This window comes from Gadus chalcogrammus, chromosome 16, assembly GCF_026213295.1.
Source record: "Gadus chalcogrammus isolate NIFS_2021 chromosome 16, NIFS_Gcha_1.0, whole genome shotgun sequence".
Taxonomy (NCBI): domain Eukaryota; kingdom Metazoa; phylum Chordata; class Actinopteri; order Gadiformes; family Gadidae; genus Gadus; species Gadus chalcogrammus.
Genome location: NC_079427.1, coordinates 19,058,185 through 19,082,613, shown reverse-complemented (window position 1 = coordinate 19,082,613; position 24,429 = coordinate 19,058,185). Strand labels below are relative to the sequence as shown.

General features: G+C 45.9%; 1 protein-coding gene across 1 annotated transcript in view; it reads left to right on the top strand.

The window, feature by feature from the left end:
• Nucleotides 1–24,429, top strand: part of lsamp (limbic system associated membrane protein) — a 152,116-nt gene that overhangs the window by 84,838 nt on the left and 42,849 nt on the right. The window contains exons 2-3 of the mRNA XM_056611470.1: nt 11,868–12,012; nt 12,385–12,472. Coding sequence (XP_056467445.1) covers nt 11,868–12,012; nt 12,385–12,472 — 233 coding nt within the window. The remainder of the gene's footprint in view (nt 1–11,867; nt 12,013–12,384; nt 12,473–24,429) is intronic.

The following is a 24,429-nucleotide window of genomic DNA, read 5'->3' as shown; positions in this document are numbered from 1 at the left end:
GAGTAGTCTCCCGTTGATAGGCATTCTGCGTTAAATGCCCTCACTCAAGTACGACATCACAGATCTTGAAGTTCACCTTCAAGTGAATCCAGACCTCATTCTTTCTATTAGTATTCCGCCTTGTCCAGTGTGTTATCACCACTCACACCTGCTCAGCCAAACATGTGTCGCCTCTCTATAAACATATGCAGATGTCTGTTCATCTCGCACCACATGCACTTATCCGCGAGTACACGGGCTGCTTTACAACCATTCGTTTCTACCACCCCTTTTATCGTACCTTTTCTTCTAGAATACATTGCCTCGTACTTTTAGGCGGAGGCACTTGAAGCACTTCCACGAGATTCTCTCTCTCCTCACACTTAAGCCAATCACACGACTCTTCCACCTTCATGAAAATAGCTGCCAGCCTTAGATGTAGGCCTCTGGCAAACACATGGTATAGCGTAGCTCCCGCTTATCATCGCAGCTGTATTGTAGCTACCACTTGAATACATATAAAAACATGTGTACCGGTTATTAGTTTGTCAAAGGCAGCAAGAACCAAACAGTAAAAAAACAAGAATGGGGTGATCATCAAGAACCCAAAATAGCTTTATCTTCCAAGGGTTCCAGATGCAGACTTCCTGATTTTTAGACTTTATTAATAATAGAATCCTACGTTTACCTTGAGTTAATGGAGGATGACTTTGGTCGATGATTCCAGCTCTTTCTACTCAGGAGGCGATTGAACTCTAAAGCAGAACGGAGAAGAGGTGTGTGAGAGCCATAGCATTGATTAACAGCGCAAGAAAATAAATCTAGTTTAGGGTACCAGTAAACTTCAGCACAGGCTCTGAAGACACCTGGTGGACTGACCAAGAACTGTCCTTTGAAGTGGAGGAAAAGATTTGTGTGCGTTTAACTGCTATTGTGACAGATGGGTAAACTCCGAAAAAAGTGTGTTTGTATGTACACATGCATACACACTTTTGTGGGGAACAAAATCATCATCATGTAGAATCAGCCAAATGATTGTGTTTTCTTTATTGACATGGGAATTTCTCCACATTTGCATTTCAGTGCTTGAATTTCCAACCTAATCTGACTTTGGATTACAGAAGTAATCAAGTACTTAAAAATAACAAGCTTGAGCCCTGAAAAAAAATTGTTCATTGCCACCTTGAACCCACACAGGATATCCGCATGAAACCCTGAGGGATCTGTGGGTGTATGTATTGGCATTTACATTAGCATTTTTGCATTTCGTCCGTATCTTGTTTTTGCTAGTCTTCTGTGTAGAGGTCAAGAAATGTAAGAGCACATAGAAGCTGCCGAAAGCCAAGGGTCGACACCACTGTGTTTGTGTGTGTGTGTGTGTGTGTGTGTGTGTGTGTGTGTGTGTGTGTGTGTGTGTGTGTGTGTGTGTGTGAATGTTTGTTAGTCCTTCTGTGCACTGTGCACATATGGCTTTGTTGGTGTCCACAAACGTGTGTGGGAGTGCACGTATGTGTGTGCGTGGGGGTGTTTCACGGACATATGTGCGTATTTGTGGGGGTTTTGTTGGCGTGTGAGTGCATGGGTGTCTTGCTATGCTATCTAAAGCCTACAAACCAGAGTTCCACTTTGTTCTCAGACCATCCATCGCGAGCTAGGTCAAGGAGACAAGACCGGGCACCAGTGGACTCCCCCCCCCCCCCCCCCCCCCCCCCACTCCTTCCTCCCCCACAAAGCGTTAATGCTTAAGGACTTTTTCTCTCTGACTGAACAGAGTTCTTATGGAAAGCGACAGGAGCATGTGGCCAGCCCAAAGTGATTTCCCGTTTTGCCATCACTTTAAGGTGATATGCTATATGTCGCCCAGTCAATTCCCCGGTACCTGTGACAGATAGAAATTGGCCGAGCTGAGGCGGCGCAAAATGGGTTTTCCACTTGATGTGAGCGAGGGCGCCTAGACGCTGGCGGTGGAATCCGAATCAGAGGCAACCCAGCGGGCCGCTTCCCCGGACGTGTTTATCTGGGAGCTGCGCGGCGCGGGGCCGTGTAGGAGATACCATTGAGGAAGGGTCTGGGGGTAATATTGTGGAACCACAAAGTCTAGTGGCATCTTTCTGTGACAAATAACATCTTCATCCCAAAACAATAAAAACAAATGGTGGTTTCTCTCACCGGTGTTCAACTGGTGCTATGGTATGCTGATGGAAATTGCTGAATAAATATCGCTCCACGCTATGGCCCCCAACGTTTCCTTAAAGTGTCATTAAAGTGTGTTATCAAAATCTAAAGGTATCAGCAACAAATGGTGATTGGTGAAGTGCTGATTCAGCTCAAGGCCATATGCTTGCGGGGGAAGTTAAGTGACTATACATTCTTGACTAATCCCTTGAACAGCGGCGGACATTAATCTCCCCCAGTGTTTCTTTAAGCGACTGCAAAACCAAGTTGTCAAATCTTCTTAAGGCAGCGCAGCAGATCTGTACCTCTATATCCTCAGTAGTCTTAGCAATATAGGCAACACAGAAATGTGGACTTCCTATTTCCTGCTGAAAAGGCAAATGTACCGTGCCATTTTTTCCCTTCCAATTCTCCAAACCGTCTGCTAATCCTTGTTTGTGCCAGAGGCTAATTTGCTCATTCACACGGAACTGCATTTTGTAATGAGTCAAATTATTTTTTTTGTTTGTTATTATCTCCTAACCCGTAACCAGTGGAGAATTTCATTTCGGCATCATTATTAGTTTATGCATTATTTGTCTAGGATTGCGTTCAGTAAAAAACGGATTGCAAATTTGGCCAACAAGCAGGGAGATTTCTGCCCCGGGAAAGGATTAATACAAAGAGATTGTATTTTACTTCAGACATTTCCGTCTCTGCATTCTTTATCCCGGCCTGTGCCGATTGCCACCGCGTTATCGGCTGAAAACAGGGAAAACTCTTCCCTGGTTCCCCTCTCCTTTGCTCGTCTGCGTGACCCCATCATCAACCCTGGCACAACCCCTAGCACCAACCCCATCCCCTTCACTGTACCTCCAGATCCACCGGCACAGACGTAGAAGCAATTAAAAGAGGAAGCCTGATGGCCTGGGTGCCCATGCAGCCGCTGAGAAGGGGGGTTTCCAGGCTGTTGTGATAATAAAGCCTTGACAGATCATTACCCTGGCTCTCGTACCCCTAGCCCGCTTTTCTATCCGTATGCAGATGAGGCATTTTGACACACGCACACACACACACACACACACACACACACACACACACACACCACACACACACACACACACACACACACACACACACACACACACACACACACACACACACACACACACACACACACCAAAAGGGCTCAACGTCACTTAAAAAAGACCATATATGTAAAACCCCCGGTGTTTGGGTGAGATCCAAGACTTCGTTATCTGCTGTCCTTGCTGTTTTTGCCGCCTTGCATTTTCTTTCTATTACGGTTTCTCTTCTGCTTACCTTTATTTTGAGTGTTCCTTTTTTTCCTGTGAATATTAAACAAGTATTTGCTTATTTGCAGTTGGCTGTTGGACAAGGCCATGCTCCTTTACTGAAGTCAAACTCTTGTTCGAGGAAGTTGTTTTGCTCCTCCATTCCATTGCATTGCAGTAGCTGTAGGGGCCTAATGATATTTTCCTTATAAACTGGTATTTCATTATTGGTAAAAGATGTTAACACACTAACATTGAGGCAAACACAAATGGTGTGGTGTTTAATTGCACTTTAATTACCACAAGCTTTCCTCGCTGCGACAAGAAGACCGTTAAATATGTGTATTTTTCTCCACTAAATAGAAACAGAGAATGCCAATATACTTCCTTGTGACTTCATTAATCTGTTCTGTCTTTTTAAACCGCCAATGGAATTGGCCTTAAGCATAAAAGCGCCCGGTAATTAATTATTTGTATGTATTTGCTCGCCAAGCATAAATAACGTAGCTTTACAATAGTACTTTGTGCTTTTTTATGAGGCTTTATAGCGTTAGGAATTGCTGTTCACTGGGGCCATGCCCCGTAGCATAAACAACCCCTAAACCCTTGAATCCATCCATGGATTATACCATGATGAGTTGTGCTGTTGGAAAGGTCCAGGAGTCAGAGACATAATCACTTTAGTGACGCAGGGGATGTCGGTCAGGTGTACCGGACTGTATTCATGAAGTTATCAAAGCCGCCAGTCAACCCCCATCGCTTAACCTGACTGACAGCCAAATGCCAAGTCAACAGTATGAACCTCATTGACCGGATCATTCAGAGATCTCCGCATCACTACTGAATAGAATCTCACCTCTCCCCCGCATTCTCCGGGCAGACACTATGGCTGCACATATGGTCGCTTTCAGCAGCACTATTGGAAGGTCAACAATGTTTTAAACGTATGAAGGGAATACTGTTGTGTTCACAGTCCTTTACACTCTTTGGGCAGGATATTACGGAGACCCACGCTGATGTTTTCCAATGGTCCCCTTTAAGCCCGTAGTTATCAGTAAGTCGAAGGCGAGGACACTTAACGGTAATTATAGCATTGCATATGTGCCGAAAATAACATGTTCCATTGTTGCCTTGATTACACCATCGACCACAGAGAGAAATAAATTATTGACTAAAACTAACAGACATTATGGAGCAAGTTGGTGGTATACAAGTGTCTGCATTTATGCTGCCATTTCTTTGTGATACATTATTCATTTAATTAAATCATATGTTAAATTGATCATTTAACAATGTTTACTTTCTTTTATTAATGAATATATATGTCTGTTTCATGTCAAATTACCGTTATATGATCGTTATTATACGTCACAACAAAAAATGATGTCATAATTTACAAACTAAATTGGTGAGTTCCGCCGTTTGCATGGGGTTGCATCCGTTAGCTGTAGAGCCTCTTTGATTATTTGGGCAGCGTTGCCAATTAATATGCTGAAACCAGTGTCAAAAGACAGCATTGAGGTGCAATTATATTGACTGCTATGGTTTATCCAATGCAAACATTGTAGGCGTAATATAATAAGAGAAATTTCGAGCACACTGATGGCTAGCCTAATGTTTGGAAATTGAAGTCTTACTGGCACAAGAAATGGACATCTGCTGAAGAGCATGGGGACTATTTTATAATTGGCATATTCTCCTGAGTCAGGATTAACAAAAAACCCACTGTCAATCTTTCTTCTTCAACTTATTTATCGGCCCGCGAATTAGCTATTCCCATCTGCACAACAAGTCACCGAAGATAAGCCTGACCTTCTCATTGGACATGACACCTGTCAATCTTGGGTATCATTTGAGGAGTCCTGCGGCACTGCTGTTTAACCTTTAAAGCCAGCCCATAAGAATAAGCTGCCGTGCATGGTTTTTGCACAGGCCTCTTTAAGAATGGCTTTCCTCCGCAGCCAGCAACCCAGTAAACAATTCCCTCCCTTACAAGGAAAGAGCCCACAAGGGAGATATGCTTGTTAGTAAGGTGGGAGGTTCATAAGAGTCAATTCTTACAGAAAAAAATGTGTCAAAGAACCCACAACCCCAAGCGCCTTATTTGCACTCCCTGCTACGTCAAGTTCAAGGTGTTAAAAGGCTGTCTACAATTGCTATACCCCTGGTCTCTGCACCTTTGTGAAGCCTTAAAGCTCAACGTCTTGCGATGTATTGATGATGCTGCTGCAGCAGGTCAGAGAGGTCGGTGATGGATCAACTAACAGGTGAACGTGTGGAATGCCCTCAATGAGGCCCGTAAACCCCTGGGGATATCGATAAAGAGTGGGCCGTTCATTAGAGAAATTGCAGGGCACTCATTGAAAACCTCTAATTAGCATTGAGTACAACAGGGCAGCCCGCTTTATGGCCAGGGAGGAAATTGAGTCAATAAGTAAAAACTGCCTTCAGAAGTTACTAGTATAAGGGTCTTGCAGTAATTGCACATTTTCTTGTCTCTTTCGTTCGTTCATTGGCAGGCACACGCAGACGCACACTTGACCGTTTGACATTGCCTCGTGTGTCCCCCTCATTCTTCTGCTCATGGCCATAGATATTGGAGTGTAATAGGGGTGAGGGAAAGGAGCACAGAAGGGAGGGGGCAATGAATGGAAAGAAAAAGGATGAAGGGGCGACGGTGAGAGAGAGAAAGAGAGAGGGAGAGGGAGGCCAGAAAGGTGTTAAGACGATAAAGACGGATATGGGTGAAAAGGCCAACGACGGAGAGAGAGACCAGGCAAGGTGATTCAGCAAGAGGAAGAGCATGGTGGAGGAAGACAAAGGGGGAGGCTTGACAGAGAGAGAGGTAGCCCAGACTCTCTCCTGAGATTTAATGGCAGCACTCTGGCCTTGCCACAGATCCCTCTGCCTGCGTTGGAACAAGATGCTATCCATCACCGACTCATTACAGCAAAGCACCCTTTCTTCACACAGCAACGTGGTGCAGAAGTAGGGCTTTCTGAACGGCGTATGCACGGTGCACTTTGGGTGCTGCTTTGAATACATTATTTCTGTGGAAATTTGTGGGTGCTGGATTTTGGACTGTGCCCTCAGTAGGAAAACGTGTCCACGGCTCAGGTTTATATCGGGGGATCAAAGCAGAAAACACAGATTTTGCGAATGGATTTCAGTAAGAGTAGCTAATGAGTTGAGGATTGCAGACCTTCTTGAACCTTTTGGAGCACAGGGAAGAGAGGCTACACATCATTTTGGAATAGTTTCGCAGGTTTGGAAAATATTAGACACATAGAATCTAACAGCTCTGGCACTCGCAAACCCTTAGCGATGAATCTGTGTGATGCCAACCAAATTTCCATCAAGCAGGAACTAAATATTCCTATGAGTTTGCAACAAATTTTTTGACGAAAATATATAGTTTCCCCCTCCTCAACACTGTCTGCTGGCCAAGTTTCAAAACAATCATCCCTGCCCTGATTAATATCTCGCTTGAGGCAGCGATGCAAGCCCGCCAGTGGGGAGCGGGAGGGAATGGCTTCATGCACTGAGCAGGCAGAAGGGTTCCAAGTGGTACTCAGTACTCACAGTCTATTCTGATAGATGTGACATTGCCGGGGAGACCGTTTGGGCTGCTAATGCAGCAACACGAACACAGGCTCAATGCGCGCACTCCGGTGCAGGGTTGTATGTTGCTTGTGTTTCGGGTCACGCATCAATACTTACATCAGCGAGGAACCGTACGTGTCTGTATCTGTACGCTTTTTTCCATAAATTTGTGCAATGTGTTGGTTGCCCACACAGGCAGAAAAACAGACAGCCTGACGCGGGCCGAGAGACAGAGGGAAAAGTCATATTTGTAGTGCCTCGGATGCACGCCTTGGTTACCAATTCAATCATCAGGTAAACGCGGCGCTGTGGTTTATCGCCGAATGTTTCGCCCTCCTTTTTTGAAATCCTTGAAATTGAATAGAAATGGAAAACAGCTAAATCAAAGCAGCCGACTCTTCTGTAACCTTTTGCCATCTTATTCTATCTTCTGGTGAAAAGATTTTTTTTGCCCTTGAGTTGTCCCACATGTGGGATTGTCTGGGATCTTCCACGAATAGATCCCAGCCCAAAAAGACTGAGATGAAAGAAGAAATATATAAATATGTTCTGATTGCATCCGCTATTAGCTGATGAAAATTCACTGTGTTTAAATATGCTATTGATGCACGAGACCCTCTATCAACCTCATCATTTCTCTTATTAAATGCTTCGTTAAACCTGAATACAGTTTTTCATAAACAAGCTTCAACCGATCCACACCGACCTTCCGGCACCACACAATTAGTGTGACCCCCCTGGCCTTTGCTGTCAGCAGTTAAATAAAGGATTAATGAAGATTAACAAGTTGATTGAGGTTCATAACACAATGACGCGCAGGTGTAAATAAATAAATAAAGTTGTAACATGAAAACAAGTCGACCCTTATTAGTTAATATCTTAATTTCGTTGTGTGTCGGTATGTGTTTGTTATGGATGAGCAGGTTTTTACCAGCCATCATCCACACTTGAGTGAACGTGTGTCCTGTCGTTGATAGATTTAGGCATTCCCTAAATGGGAGTGTGAAGTCATGATGTGAGACAGAGTTGAAAATAGAAGCCGGAGGAGAGGAGGAAGTAGGAAGTAAAATTGGGTTTTGTTGACAGGGGAGCGGTATCAGAGAGGCGAAAAGAAAAAGGAGGTTGGTATTGACGGATAGGTCAGAGTTAAAGGAGGCGCGCGTGTGCGTGTCTGTGTGTGGGCGGATGTATACACACGCACGTGTGTGTGTGTGTGTGTGTGTGTGTGTGTGTGTGTGTGTGTGTGTGTGTGTGTGTGTGTGTGTGTGTGTGTGTGTGTGTGTGTGTGTGTGTGTGTGTGTGTGTGTGTGTGTGTGTGTGCGTTGGTCTGGGTGAGGGCGATTGTGTGGCTGTTCTGTCAAGCTTGGCACATTTCTCCCCTCGTTAAAGTCTCCCTCTCAGGCTGCGGTGGGGGTTTGTGGCCCTCCCCCCACGGCTAGCCCCGGAGCACGGATCCATCCGGCCCGGCCCTCCTGTCAACCCCGGCCCGGCTCAGCAGCCCTGGCCCGGGCATCTGTCAGCCCGTTCAGGCCCCTGTCAGCGGCACACTATTGGCTGGTCGGCCACTGGCACGCCGCAGCGGCGGAGGGGGGAAAGGATGGTGTATTTCAACGGGGCATCCATCAACACGGCTCCTGGTAAAATAGTGTGGAAGTGCACCAGCGGCATCCATCATAAACAGTCTTAGAGCCACTCTGGCCCTGCTTCTCTGTGGCACTGATCAACAGCAACCGGCTCTGCTCTAGAATCCAAAATAAAGAAGTTCAGGCGACAGATGTCCCCCGCTTGCAGGCCTCGGGTGTTTACAGAAATGCAGAGAAGCTGTTCGTTTATGAGTCGAGAAAGTTTGCGGTGGATTGACACGCCTTTGAAAGGCGCTAGTGGGTGATACGTGGCTCATTTGAATGTAAAATGAAGGGGCCTTGAGTTGCAAATATGTTAATTGAATAGTGGTCGTATTGGTTTTAACAACATCTTCAAAATGAACCACCAAGACATGGCGAGTTGATATAAGGCTGATTAAATCACGGCTCTGTTTTAATGTCTTACGAGGCGGCCAAGAATGCCATATCTCAGCTCCCTCTACCAACGCAATCTCTACCGGCCCCCCCGGTGGCAGGTCATTTGTTGTTGTTATTTGTTAATCTTTATTTGTTAAGCCAAGCGCAACCCCCCCCCCCCCCAGACTCAGAATCAATGCTGCCCCGACAACGCCCTGACAGCTTGTTCCGCCCTCCAGAACCAGAGCCAGGCTTGCAGACACGATACAAGATGCTCTGACAGATCACAGGAAGCTCGTGCCAAGGCTCTCAGCAGAGAACCGGAAGCACCTTTTACCTTTCACCCAGCATGCTCGGCTCTTTGCACTGGTTTGGGGGGCACCAGAGAGAAAGGACAAGAGGCAAAGACCCGATGGAAGTGTGAGAATATGTTCCCTTGTTCAGCTCCATGAATAGTGTCCCTGAGTTGTCGGCCACAGCTTCCTCCTCTGCTCCTCGTGGGGTCGACAGAGAGGTGACAGAACCAAAAGGATAGGGGATGCAGAATCAGACGGAGACGTCTATGTGGGCCAACAGGAGAGAAGGGAACGACAGAGAGGCTGAGAGGCAGGGGTGAAAAGGAAATGCTCAAGGGTCACCCTACAATCTTTATTTAGCTGCATGCGATGCACTGTTGGAGTGTTTTCTTGAGCTCTATTTAAAAGTTATTTATTTATTTACCCATATGGGGCAGCATATGGCAGAGTGACAGACGTTTGGAATGCACATAGCTTGGCTTGTGTGGAGAGATTACGCAATACCTTCGAGGTGAGGCTCTGTGCATGAGTGCCAGTCACACTAATGTTTGCACTTACCTGCACTGAGTGGTTAATTGAGTATGCCTGTCGATACGCCGCGAAAAACACCTCAAAGTGGTGTTGAATGTGGATTTTAAATTGGCAAAACATGTTTCGCTTAGTGGTTGTTTTCATTGCTGCTTACAAAATGAAGACTGCAAAATGTCAGATTGACACCCACACACAACCATATGATTATGTATCCTGCTGTTTTATTCTACATAGAGTGTCTTTTTTTCTACATAGTGCTATGGTGGATTTGCACTGGTTTGTTTAGCTGAAATGTGTTGTTGCTTTCACGTAGGCTTTTATTCATTGAGAGTGTCCATAATATACTCAGCAATGGAATCCCCATGATCAATGGACTGCGCTTATAGTGCTTTTCCTACCTCTGTCAACCAAGCAAGCTTACATGGCCGAGGCCGGCCATGGGGTTAAGTGCTCTCAGGTTGAACTCCACACTTAGCAAGGACGAATGATAGATTAAACCAGCGACACCCTCCCCCCATCCCTCCCCTTATCCCTCCAGCATCTTACCGCCAGACAAACTGCTCCACCTTCTCCACCTCTAACGTGATGTTGAGCGCTGAATCCAAGGCCTACTGCTCCAGTGAGCACCCAATTATCACACGGGGAAAGTTGGCACCGCTCGCACTAAGTGCTTCATTGGGTATGCAGGTGCATCCCGTAGCTTTAGCGCAAACACCTTAACGGCTTGATGAATGTGGATCGATGTTTACATTGCAAAAAAATATATATATACGAGGCTGTCCTGAAACGTCTTGTCTGGCGGTTAGACGCCCACACAACCAGTCAACCGTGCATTCCTGTGTCCTGCTGGGATGATAAACAAGGCATCTAAAGCCTGTTGCCCTTCGCACCGGTGCACACCAGTGGAGTATTAGCGTGTGCCCCACGCTTCCCCTCTGTGTTAACCAAGCACCCTGGCATCACCAGACACCTGGCCCAGCCCCCCTACCCTCCTCTCCCCTCCCCTCCGCTCCGCTGCACTCCCGGAAAAGAACTCTGCCCCAGGTGTTCCGCCATCCCTCTGCACAGCCGATCCCGGTCCCGATCCCAGGGGCTCAGGGGAGCCAAGGATTTGCATCGGAGACGCATCCGCCGCCAGCTTGCATTACGGCCCATATTCGTTCTCATTGATCCTGACGTCGTCTCCGTTTACGTTTATTCACATTACGCGGCAGACTTGCGCCTCCCCTCCACCCGCCTCCCCCTCTCTCTCTCTCTCGCTCCTTCTCTCTATCGTTCCCTCCCTCTCTCTGTTCTCTCCTTTTCTCTTCTCTCTCACTCTCCCTCTCTCGCCTTTTCTCTGAGCTCTATCTCTCTCTCTTGCTCTCCTTTTCTCTCTCTTTCTCTCTCTCTCGCTCTCTCTCTCGCTCTCTCTCTCTCGCTCTCTCTCTCTCTCTTTCTCTCTCGCTCGCTCTCTTTCTCTATCGCTTTCTCTCTCTCTCTCGCCCTCTGGTGTGTAATGACAGCAGGCAGTGAGGAGTAAACAGGAGGATGCGGCTGTCCCATCTCATCTGGAGGAATAGGCTCACTGGTAAAGGAGATGTCCTCATCAGACAGAACGTGTAGAGCAGGGGAGAGGAGGAAGAGGGGGCCAGAGGCATTCTTCATTCCTTTAAAGAATGGGAGATAAATCAATGTTTTGGATGCAAAATAACCTGATCTTAAAAAAATATGTAATGGGAGGCAATATGGATGTTTAGATGTGAATTCAGTCAATTATTTAGGTCACGCTACTTTTTCAAACCGTAAACGTCTTGTACACAGCATTGCTTCTACTGCCTGTATGTAGGTACTTGTTGCTAATTACCCATCATGCTCCATGGTTCTCTTTAGTGAGACTGCGTACAACAGAATGAAGAGGGTTTCACTCATCGTTCTGCTCATTCACCTCAACCCCTCATGACACTACGCTTTCCCATCACATTCTGTTATACCTCTCACCATATTTTGCCCTGCTGCTACCCCCACAGGTGTTACGTGGATGACAGGGTGTCCAAGGTGGCCTGGCTCAACCGATCCAACATCATCTTCGCAAGCCAGGACAAGTGGTCCTTGGACCCCAGAGTCGACCTGGTCACGAAAGGACAACTGGAATACAGCCTACGCATACAGAAGGTAACACAAATAGCCAAGTGCTATCATGCGCTCTATTGCAATAATTTGTTACATGATGTGATCCACTGCTCCGATACTTAATGTGTACGGTTCCTTTTGTTGCAAATACCGGCTTACACTTTTTTTTTTATGAAGGGCTATTCATTCTCAAGGGTTTTCGTGAGTGGTGTGAAGTCATTTCATTCCCAGGAGAAAGGAAAGACAACGGATTACAAAGTATGACAGTGAAATATTCTCAGTGAAAATAGTGAACCTTGAGATGGAATGACTTTCATGACAGTCAGCCAATCGTACGTGACAGTCTGGTACGCGTGGAGTCTGTCCTCTGGTACAAGGTGTTCCACTGCTGAGCCGGCCTCTCTCTTCTTCCAGGTGGACGTCTACGATGAAGGCTCCTACACCTGCTCTATACAGACCAAGCAGCAGCCCAAGACTTCGCAGGTCTACCTCATCGTCCAGGGTACGTAGGCCCCGCCCACCTACACAACTCCGCGGGCTAAGGAACTGTTTGTTATAAACATCCTTCATGTAGGACATCTGATGTGGTCGCTTGATTTTGTGATCTAGTAAGAACTGAAAGAGAGCATTGATGCTGTTCATTATATTTCTAGTTTTCGTTTTCGTTTTGTTGTACTGTATGCACAGTATCTGCAACCAGTGTTTCCCCTACCATTGTTCAGGCCTGGCGGGCCGCCAGGCCAACGAGCGCCCCCGCCAGGCCAACAACAGGCCAAAAAAAAAAAATGAAAAAAAAAATATATGAAAATATGAAAAAAAAAATAATGCGGTGTCGCGCGTGCGCAGATTATGCTGCCCCATCATAACGGACAATCTGACAGCATTAAGTTATATCATCATTAGCATGGCACTGTCACACTAAATTTGTACCGGCTGACAAATTTGTACCGGGCGCGTCATCAATACGTAATCCATTCCAAACCTGCCCGGCAACAGATGATCAGATGATTAGAACCTTTCGAATGACGTGAAAGGTTCATGAACATTTGCGAACCTTCTATCTAGCGATCCGTTATCTGTATTGTGCTATTTCGTCCTTGACCTGCTTTAAACACTCAGTTTACTTGCTAAATTTGATTAAACAATGAAATACAATACAAATATAAAGTAAAAACAAGTGTTATCTAGCGATCCGTTTTCTGTATTATGTTATTTCGTCTTTGGCAACATGAGCGCAAATGTTTTTTGAAACCTGCTTTAAACACTCAGTTTACTAGATAAATTTGATTAAAAAATGAAATACAATACAAATATAAAGTAAAAACAAGTGTTATCTAGCGATCCGTTAACTGTACTATGTTATTTCGTCTTCGGCAACATGAGCGCGAATGTTTTTTGAAACCTGCCCGGCAAAGGACGACGCGATCATCTGTTGCAGGCAGGTTTGGAATGGATTACATATGGATGACGCGCCCGGTACAAATTTGGCAGCCGGTACAAATTTAGTGTGACAGCACCACCAAAAATTGTATTGTAAATAAAATTAGTTTATTGTTAATAACGTGTTTATTGAATCATTATCAACTTGTGATGGCTAAGCAAGTGTTTTACATGGAAATAACCAACAAATACTCTAGCATCCCGTGAAAAATGTATAAAAAAATCACACTATCAGCTCTTACCACCGGGCCTAAAAAAAATTCTAGGGGAAACACTGTGCAACTATCGGCCTTTTCGCTCATGGCTGCAGATAGATAGATAGACTGTGGACACCCAGAACCTTTCAGCTGGGAGTTGAACACCCTAGCCACTATTTTCAGTCATGGACCTCAAAATATACTTTTTTCTGGGAGGATGGCAAGAGCACATCATAGTGTCTCAAGGCGTGGCTTTCCATGTGTCTCTCCTATGAAATTGACAGCCAATGTTCCGTGTTAGCGTTCTGCAAGTGAATTGGCGGAATATTCCCTGTGAAAAGAAAAGCCATTTGTCAGGAGTGGCTGACCAAAGCAATATTTTTTCCCTGCTCGATTTTAAATTAATCATAAGCACACTCTTTTAAAAAATATACAAACCTACACCTTCACTTTTCAATTTCAGTGATGTGTAAGAAGTCATTCCCGGGGAAGAGGGATGACGGAATCACTTTAAGTGAGGGGAGGGCAGGGGAACGAGGGACGTGGTGCTATTGTTGAATCTCACTGGGATATTTGGCTTTACAATACAATATATTGTGTTTCATTACGAACTGAGGATAGCAGGCTTATGCGGATCATGTTGTAAAGCAAATCAGGTTTTTTTTGTAAAACCTATTTCGTTACAGCGACAAGAAAATTACAATAGCAAATGCTTTAATAAGATACACTTTACGAAATACCACTCAAAAATGGCTATCAAATGTGTATCCTTGAAAAAGAAAACCGAAATCCTTAAAGCTCAAACAAATAGAGAAAGACATAATTTAGCAGCTCTTGTACTGTCACCAGAAGCCGCAGCTGCAGTGATTTATCACGTCCTCGCTGTTACTCACACCAACCAGCCCGTTTTGAATTGCTCTCAACTTCCCTCATGAATGCGTTGTCTTTGAGGCATACGAACAAATTGAGCCTTGAAAGAGACTATGAGCCGGGCATCAAAGTCCCAAAAATTGGGAATTTATTACCCATAGAAACGGCAAGTCACTGTAACCTTGTTTTCGGAGCCCTCGCTAGTTGACAGAAACTGCTCTTAACCTGTCAAAAACAGGCTGCCTGACGGAAGGCTGCGTCTGAAGCTCAGCAATGGAAAGTGTGTATGTGTGTATGTAAGTGCTTGTGTGTGTGTGTGTGTGTGTGTGTGTGTGTGTGTGTGTGTGTGTGTGTGTGTGTGTGTGTGTGTGTGTGTGTGTGTGTGTGTGTGTGTGTGTGTGTGTGTGTGTGTGTGCATTCCCTTCTATCTTCTTTCTTTCATACTTATACTCTATCCGCGATGGCGGGAATCCCATATTGCAATCCGATGCAATCCCTGGCAGCGGATGGTCCGAGCCGACGGGAGGGGCTGGTGTTGTGGTTGCAGGAGTGCAGTGCGGTCCCGCTACCCGGGCCGTAACCCACACCACTTGTCATGTAGAACCCTTCTCAGGATAAACACTGTGGTTGTCTTGAAGAGCGGAGGCCTCTGGTATCTTTCCATCAAGGATCACCCCCGCAGGATGATCTCCTCTTCATTTAACCATAAACTATAGATATCTCCTCCATTAATAGCGTTTTAAAAGGTCAATATGCGAATTGATGCTCTCATTCCGGGTTCCACAGGGGCAAATTACCTCTCCTTCCCAGAATCCATTGTGTCCGATTATATGCCACTTGATCATCGGAATGTCCTGCTACACTTCCACCGTTTCATCGCAGGGCCTCGTTAATCATGGCTAATGTGACAGTTATAGCCAAACATTGATTCTCCTTCTTGCTTTCTTTCTTTGTTTCTCCCCCTCTTTTGTTCGTTACCTGATATTTTGCCCTCTGCTGCAGCTCTCTGAGCCCCATTCAGTTTCTGCTGCCATTGTTGTTCTCTCCCTGCTGTTGCTACTTCCACGTTTTTGTGCGTAATCTTCCTCTTGAGGTCGGGTGATTGTGCTGCTGGGCTTAAGGCAGCCAGGGCGCCCGGAAGAGAGGCTTTAGTCATATTTATTTCACTCTAAGCAATTTGCATATCACATTGTTTTTTGTTGGCGAAGATACTAGTGGCAGTGGAGCGGATAGCGTTAGAATGACCCTGAAAACATTCTGCTAATAGATTCGGCTCAGAATGGATTAACAGATGGGTATCTATTAATCAGTTCATTATATCGGTATATCAATCTTTTTTGGTTAATGCAGCACTTATGCCGCGAGGTCCATTGCCCCTTCATTGCAAAGCGCCGGTTGCTGGGCGGTAAACGATATCACCCACAGAAAAATAATAATAATACCTCCACAGTAGCATAAAGACTACCCCACCCCAACCTTAAAAGCACACACAAACACACACACACACACAGACACACACACACAAACACCATGAATACCTTCTTACACACACGCATTTAGGTATACGCACTCACACTCTCGCATGCCCCCATACAGACACGCACACAAATACACACGTACACATACAAGAAAACCCAATCAAGTCGGGGGGATAATAACTCACCCAGCCTTCATCTTTTAATGGGTATGAGAACGTTGCAAGCATCAAACATGGCCGCCGGTTACAGACATGATAGCAGGTTCACATAACCAAAGCTGACAATTTACTGCTAGCAGGGACAGCGACGTAATTGGAAAACAAATGATCAGACAAAGTAAATTTGCAGTGGATGATAAAGTGTTAGACTTGCGGGGCTCCAGTGAGCAGCACCAGGCATCGGGGTCACTGCACATGGCAAAAATTCTAATAATGACTAATTTTCCAGAACATTCCTCTTCGATAATTTTTTATATGAGCTATTGACATTTTTACGATGGGCAAGTTGCTTCCACTGGTCAACTGACCGGCTGATGTCACTTACGGTTTGAATATGAACTATTGACCGGTAAATACAGTGCTCCTTGGTGTGCCGGAGTGTGTGTTAATGTCCGTGAGCGCGTGCATGCGTTGTTACGTGCCTGTGTGTGTGTGTGTGTGTGTGTGTGTCTGTGTGTGTGTGTGTGTGTGTGTGTGTGTGTGTGTGTGTGTGTGTGTGTGTGTGTGTGTGTGTGTGTGTGTGTGTGTGTGTGTGTGTGTGTGTGTGTGTGTGTGTGTTTTTGTGTGATTGGTGGAGCAGCACATTTTGTACATCAATGCTTTATCACATGGTGCAGTCACTAATTACCCCACATGATTGTTTTCAGATAAATAAATACTGGCTACCGCAGTTGGAAATGTATCAAATATAGTATAATCTAAAACATGGAATTAGCATATGAATGGTAATAAATAAACATATTTGTATTTGACTTTTGCTATCTTTCCTTGAATAACTTATTGATTAGGCTTAGGCTTACAGTTTTTTATTCGTCGCAAGAATAAAAAGTTTAAATATTTTCAACTTGTGAGAATAACTTTTTAAAACGATTGCGTTCCAGTTTCATCATTCATTGAATCGGATCGGATCATCACAACCGAAGCTCCCAACATACTAAATGGAAACTAACAGAGCAGTTATGCAATATATCTTCAAAATCAATGGTAAAACCAAATCATCTCTTTTATTACAGGTAAATCATTTAATAACTAACCACTGCAAGCTCTTCTATGCAACAAAGCACTGAAAACCATTTAGCTCATAGCCAATAGTTTCCAATTGATTTTCTTTGCTAATCATTGATCTAATGGCTAAAGCTTCAATGAGCAGGAAGGTCATCCCATGTACACAGGCATCATCACACAAATAAATTGACTTATTTGACCTTAATTTGACCTATGCATTGCGTTTCTTGCTGATCACATGCAAGGGCTGTAGAAATGACACGCGTGCCTGCGACTCTCATTCTCTGCACCCACACCTTATGCTCCCCTGCACAATAATGATTCATTTTTTATGTATAGTTCATTCATATTTACTCCTTCGTAAGCAGTGCTTGATCACCTATTCTAAATAAGAATTGATCTGTTATCTCAGTGTTTGCCTATAAGTCAGCCTTTTGTTTGACCTTTATGTAAGTTTTGTTCTTCGATAAGTCAATACATTCCATTTTGTGCATAAAGACATACGATTGCAAGAATTTGCCCAACCTAATATTCAAGACATCGTATATCTTTTTGGTCTTCTTCTACCATCGAGGGTGGTTAGAAAATATATATTTTTACCCCTTTATTGACTCCATCCAATGTGCAAAGCCCTTTCACCAAAAATTGCTTCGCAAGCAAACACGCTCGAACGAATCTATCCAGCAAAGAGCAACAACACTTTCAGAAGAGATTCAGAAGAACATTTTTTCTTAATTGTTTAACAAAACAACCACATTGAATATTATTTTTAAGTGGACTTTGCTTTTGCAAAGTGCAAAAGTGCTGCGAGCTTGAGAACGTGTTGTTTGGGACCAATATTTGCTGCCAGCCGTTGCTTTCCTTCGAGTGGAGAGCATAGAGGAAGGACACGACGTGTGGGTCGGCCTGCGCTGCGCTCTCAGGCAAACACAATTACGGCCTCCTGAGAGGGCAGAATGTCATGGAAAGTCATTATGAACTCTCACTGTAGGGAGGAAGCTCGCAGAGAGACCCGTTCATTCTCCCAGCCGTGCACAGCTCTTTCGAATAGATTTCTTGTTGTTTTTTTTCCTGTTTTATCCAAGCTCCAGCAAGTACTGCGAGTCCCCCCGCCCCATCCCGCCACTTTTATGTGCCATGTTGTGGGTCTAAACTGAACCTTGAGGTTTAGTCAGGCTGCTATAGCAAATGAACACTTCAAACCAGTGGGCATTTTTAACCTATCTTGAGCTGAAGGCGAGAGCAACACAATACCTCCTTTTCTCTTCCTTCCTGTCATTCAGTGCATTCGCTGCATTGTTTAAGAGAGAGATAGTCCGGTGCTACTTAGACATGCTAGTCTATCAGGCGGGAGCAGGTTTGTGTGTATGTGTGTGTGTGTGTGTGTGTGTGTGTGTGTGTGTGTGTGTGTGTGTGTGTGTGTGTGTGTGTGTGTGTGTGTGTGTGTGTGTGTGTGTGTGTGTGTGTGTGTGTGTGCAAATTATTGTGTGTGTGTGTGTGTGTGTGTTTGTGCGTGCGTGCGTTTGAGAATTTGCCCTTATTTTGTCATATCCGCTACTCGCCTGTGTTTGAGTGTGTATGTGTGCTTTGTTAATTGTGTGTGTCTGTGCTGCCATTGTGTGTGGGTGTTTGTGTGTGTGTGTGTGTATGTGTGTGTCTATGCTAACAGTTGTGTGTGTGTGTGTGTGTGTGTGTGTGTGTGTGTGTGTGTGTGTGTGTGTGTGTGTGTGTGTGTGTGTGTGTGTGTGTGTGTGTGTGTGTGTGTGTGTGTGTGTGTCTGCCGGCCACTGTGCGTTGGTGCGTGTGTTTGTGTGTGGGTGGGTGGTCATCGGCGGTGAAGTGGGTTTGTATAACAGTGTTTGCGGATGAAAGTGTGAGTCCAGCGTCCATGTGTGTGTGTATGTGTGTGCATAGCAGGGTGTGCCTTGCCTGGCCGGTGCTGGCGCTGGAGAATAGCCGCTACTTTACAGTCTGAGCAAAGAGAAGGGCTGACCTTTCAACAATCATCCAGGGACAATCGGAACCTTTCAGCGAGGCTTCTGAAGCCATCCATCTGCTCCCACCTCCCTCGCGCCTCACCTCACCCCCAACACCTACGTTCACTTATTTTCTGCTGCTGCACTTTTGTTAGAGAAACCACATGCACACACACTTACACAAGATAGGTCTACAAACATGGAAAAGCAGCAGCAGCGAAATATTCATTTGGACACAATGATGTGTTATGATGAGACATGCGGATGCGCTCGCTGACAGCTATAGGGCCGAGACAGACAGCCCAGAACAGCGTATGATTAGCGTTGTCTGGAGTTAGATCCCCGCTCGGGCCAGACGGCTTGGAGCTCTGTCATCATTGAAAAGTCTGGGAGGTTGAGAACACAATGTTGACTGTAATTGTTATGTTGTTGTAACTTTAAATTGGAATAAGTTGACGTCTGTAAATAGCATGTCTAATGATCCTGCCATTCAGTATGATAGCAGTGGGAGGGCGTGTGATTCTGGTATCACTCAAACCTGTAATAAGGTACGGAAGTCACACACTCTCCGACATGCTCGGTCACAGGGGACCAATTCGCTTGAAAAGCGCTCTCACACACTCAGACCCCCACCACCCACCCACCAACACAAACACACACACACACACACACACACACACACACACACACACACACAAACACACAAAACACACACACACACACGCACAAACACACACACACACACACACACACACACACACACACACACACACACACACACACACACACACACACACACACACACACACACACACACACACATACACACAGACTGTACATGCACTCCACTGGAATCCCTGGAATTCAACCATTATTATTGTATCCTTGAGCTGGCGATCTAACCTCACCAGTCCCAGATATTCCTAACAAGCATCCCATGTAGGGACCAACCTCGACACCCACACACTGAGAGCCCCTCTGAAACGCCAGTCACAGACCCTAATGAACGGCTAACAAGCAGCCCTGCAGAGGTCAGTGCAGGTCGAGCCTCCGACGCCAAGTCAGGTCCGCTGTCAGCTCGCCACACTTGTGCAGGGAGAGCCGGCGGTAGTGGGTGCAGAGTCTCACTGAGCCAGCCATCCCTACCAGAAGCCTTGGCTGCTGTGTTCATTAACCACGTTAAAAACCGCCACATGGTCCAAAGGAGGTCTATGCTGTGTTCCAATATCCATACTATCCATAATTACTAGCCTTAGTTTGAGTACGTAGGGCATTCCAATTCAGATCGGGTGAAAATAAGTGTACTGAAAGGACCCGGATGACGTACTCAAAATGGTCAAATCGCGAAGTGTGGATCGATGTACACTTTTCGTACTCAACGGCAGCCATCTTAGCTACGTAGCGGAAGAGGGTGGAGTCAGGCTGAGCCGAAGTCGGCGCATTTTCCACAGATCCTTAGATACTTAGATAATGCGTTAGCGTTGGTGAGAGAAACGTGGTTTCAAAAATAAATAAATATTTGAGATACCTTCAGACTGCATAAACAAATGGATGTTATGTGAGAATAAACCTTTTTCACCCTGGTTGCACCACATTTCTGTGAGCGACAATGTCGACAGCCAATGCCGACAGCCGACAGCCAATGAGAATAAGGGTCTTGTGTTCTTTCAAGACATGGCATGGCTCAACTCGCTGGTTGTATAGGACGCTCCGGACGAGTCGAGTGGTGATGGGGTACCAAGGAAACAGAAAAGGCTGAGACTAGTGGAAATATGGCATAGAGCTCCACACAGGCGGAGATGATACAGACCATGAGTTGGCCTCCACACCTGCAATGTTCAGACAGAGTGAATTATGGCTCCCACACACGATATTCTCCCCCTAGTAAGAGAGGAATTTCTTTAAAGGACCTGCTAAACGAACTGGAGAACACCGGGCATAACTCCGTTTTTACCTATGCCCGACATCCCTGTGGAAATGAACAAAAGCGGCAATGCTTTTATCCTGTTCCCAGTTAGCTGGTGCCTCGCGATCGCTAAAGGCTGATTCTCAGTAGGTGAGACATCCTTTGAAAACAAATCCATGAAAACAATTCACAGAGTTATGCTTTGGTCAGCACAACTCATTTAATTATTTTTCCTATTGTATTTCTCCTTGAAAAAAATATTTGTATGAGTAGCCATGCAGAGAAGGTAAACAAAACAATATATATTGGTTTCTCACACTCCAATCTGCCTCAATATCGCTCAACACTGATTCACCGACGGAGAGTATGATTGGCGATTGGATTGCGTATTTTTCAAAACACTGTCCGTTTAAAATGATTGTGGACAATTATTTAAGTCAACACAAAAGGCGCGCTTCCCTTCGCTGATCACAAGACATATCGAGTGAGCAAGAGAGCGCGGTTTGTATGTTTATCTCCACGATATTAACAAAATACATTTTAAACTCAGCGGCTATATCCTTTAACAAAAGCCGATCCTATGCACAGTCCACCAATACAAACACACCCCTCACCACAACACCACAACACCACAACACCACAACACCCACCAGTCGTGCCATCGGCTGCTGTGTTTTCTTCTTCTCTTTCCCCCTGCCGGGCCGCTATCCAGGGTGGGAGAAGAAGTTGAATAGAACAGAGAAAGAGAAAAAACCGCACACCCACCCACCACATCTCTCCCCTGTTTGCCTTTGAAGCCGCATAATGAAGCTGATGCCTTGAGGTTTTAATGGAAGCCACAATTTCCCATTCCCTTCTTCCGCCTGGTCCTGCTGTACTGACGCTGCTCCGCCCGCTGCCCCACGCCGGAGCAGCGGGCGGAGCAGCGGTCGGAGCAGCGGTCTCCTTTAATCTTCCTGATGCCGGCCGGGGAAGGGCGTTCTCATGCATTTAAATGGGCCAATCGCGCCGACACGTGTGACAGAGCGGGTATCGACGGGGACACCGCAGGTGAGGCCGGGGCTGCGATATTTCACCAGCTAACCAGGACAGCATGCTAAAGCATGGCTCCCTCTCTGTCCTTCTGCCTCATAGCTCTGCGCAGGCCATCCGTCAGGCGGAGCGGGTCAATACCGGCGCCAGGGAGAGTCTTTTCTCACCCCCTCCCGCCCGACACACAGACACACGCACACACACACCCCCCCACACACACACACACACACACACACACACACACACACACACACAAACGCACACACACAAACAGACAAAGTACCCCGCTCTGCCTATTATCTGTGTAGAAAGACACCTGTCAGTGTTGTCTTGCTAATTAATTCCTCTTCCTCTGCGGGTGATTTGTATCTGTCAGGTAGAGGGCAGCCCGTCGGAACAATTTTCGGAGCCGTTATGAATGGTTCTGACGGGACGATTGAGAGGCAAGGTTAAACAGGACCTCAATCGCCTCACGTATTGGGGGAGACTAAAGGATGCTGGGGGATGTGTGGGTGTTTGTTTATGTGTGCGTTGGGGGGGAGGGGTGGGGTTGTTATGCATATGCTGGCTGGATCTGTGTGGGTGGGCGAATTGGTGTCCATTCAGAGCATGTGTGTGTGTGTGTGTGTGTGTGTGTGTGTGTGTGTGTGTGTGTGTGTGTGTGTGTGTGTGTGTGTGTGTGTGTGTGTGTGTGTGTCTGTGTGTGAGTGTGAGTGTGAGTGTGAGGGTGGGTGGGTGGGTGGGTGGGTGTGTCCACTGCTGCTGCCGGTGTGTGTGTGTGTGTGTGTGTGTGTGTGTGTGTGTGTGTGTGTGTGTGTGTGTGTGTGTGTGTGTGTGTGTGTGTGTGTGTCTGTGTGTGAGTGTGAGTGTGAGTGTGAGGGTGGGTGGGTGGGTGGGTGGGTGTGTCCACTGCTGCTGCCGGTGTGTGTGTGTGTGTGTGTGTGTGTGTGTGTGTGTGTGTGTGTGTGTGTGTGTGTGTGTGTGTGTGTGTGTGTGTGTGTGTGTGTGTGTGCCCACTGCTGTTGCCGTCGCGTAGGTCAATCCCCCTCCTTGTATCCTGATCCATCACTTATCTCTGTGGGCGGAATCGTAGCAGGATTTTAAGGCAATCAGAGCTTGGAGTGCGAGAGCCTCACAAACCGCCGGCATTAATACCTACATAGCAACCGGAGAATCAAAGCTATTATCCCTAACGACCGGCCCCTATGATATTCTTATAATGATGGTTTATAGGTTGAAAGAGATCGCTGTGTGACCCCTTGAGGGAATACTCCCTCATAATGCTAGCCTTTCCCAGTCCGGAAGAGCTACAATGCACATTAGGTCAGCTAGCAAATAATAATGATCATAATGGTAATGATAATAGTCAACACCAAGGTAGTAGACAGTGCACCCTTTGTACATTACCGTTACAACCACCACCATTTCTGCTTCGTTGCAGTATAGTATTTAGTCATTTAGTGTTATTATATAAGGTTCCAGAAACTATACAAAAATTGCATGGTGAATACAGATAACTTCTCAACGGGATTGAGTTTCAACATGTTACGTATTTTAAGCACATAAGCTGCCCCCACATAGCCAATGGAAGCAGGACGAACACACAAGCTGCATTACCCTCACATAGCCAATAGGAAGCAGGATCGAACACATAAGCTGCAATAACTACTCCAGCCACAGATGGCAGCACCTTTGGACAGGTAAGGAGGGCGGAGCCAAAACGTCACACAGGCCACGCCTACTTCACATAGGCCACGCCTACTTGATACTAACCAGAGCAGGGTTCAGATTGAGGTCACAGAATCCTACGCAGCCCCGCAGAGAGCCTCGGGCCTAAGCCCCGGGGCTTGAAGTAGCTCTATGATATTTCTCTCCACTCGTGATAGATACAATTCCCTCCCTTTTGCTTCATAGTTACCAAACCGAAATACTTTAACAAATAAAGTGAGTTAAATGCAGTGACGGACTGGACGGTCTGGCATTCGGGCAGATGCCAGAGGGGCCGCGGCCTCTCGTGGGCCGTTTGGGCCGGCCAATCACAGGGCGGCATGCTTGTCGGGTTCGCGCGGCTGCTTCGTCGCAACGCGGCCCCACATTATCTCTTGGCCCACTAGCAAACGTCTATAGTGTTAATAGCTTCAAATTAGCCATTTGTCTCTAATTCCCTATTGATGTTATATTACAGGAAACAAATTAGTATTTATACCTGATATGAGTGTCTATATACGACAGTCATGGTTGCCCCTAATATTTACATCGGTCTACATTATTTTGTAGCCTTATTCAATCAGATGTTTAAAAAGTGCATGGTTTGAAATTGAAATACAACAAATCTGC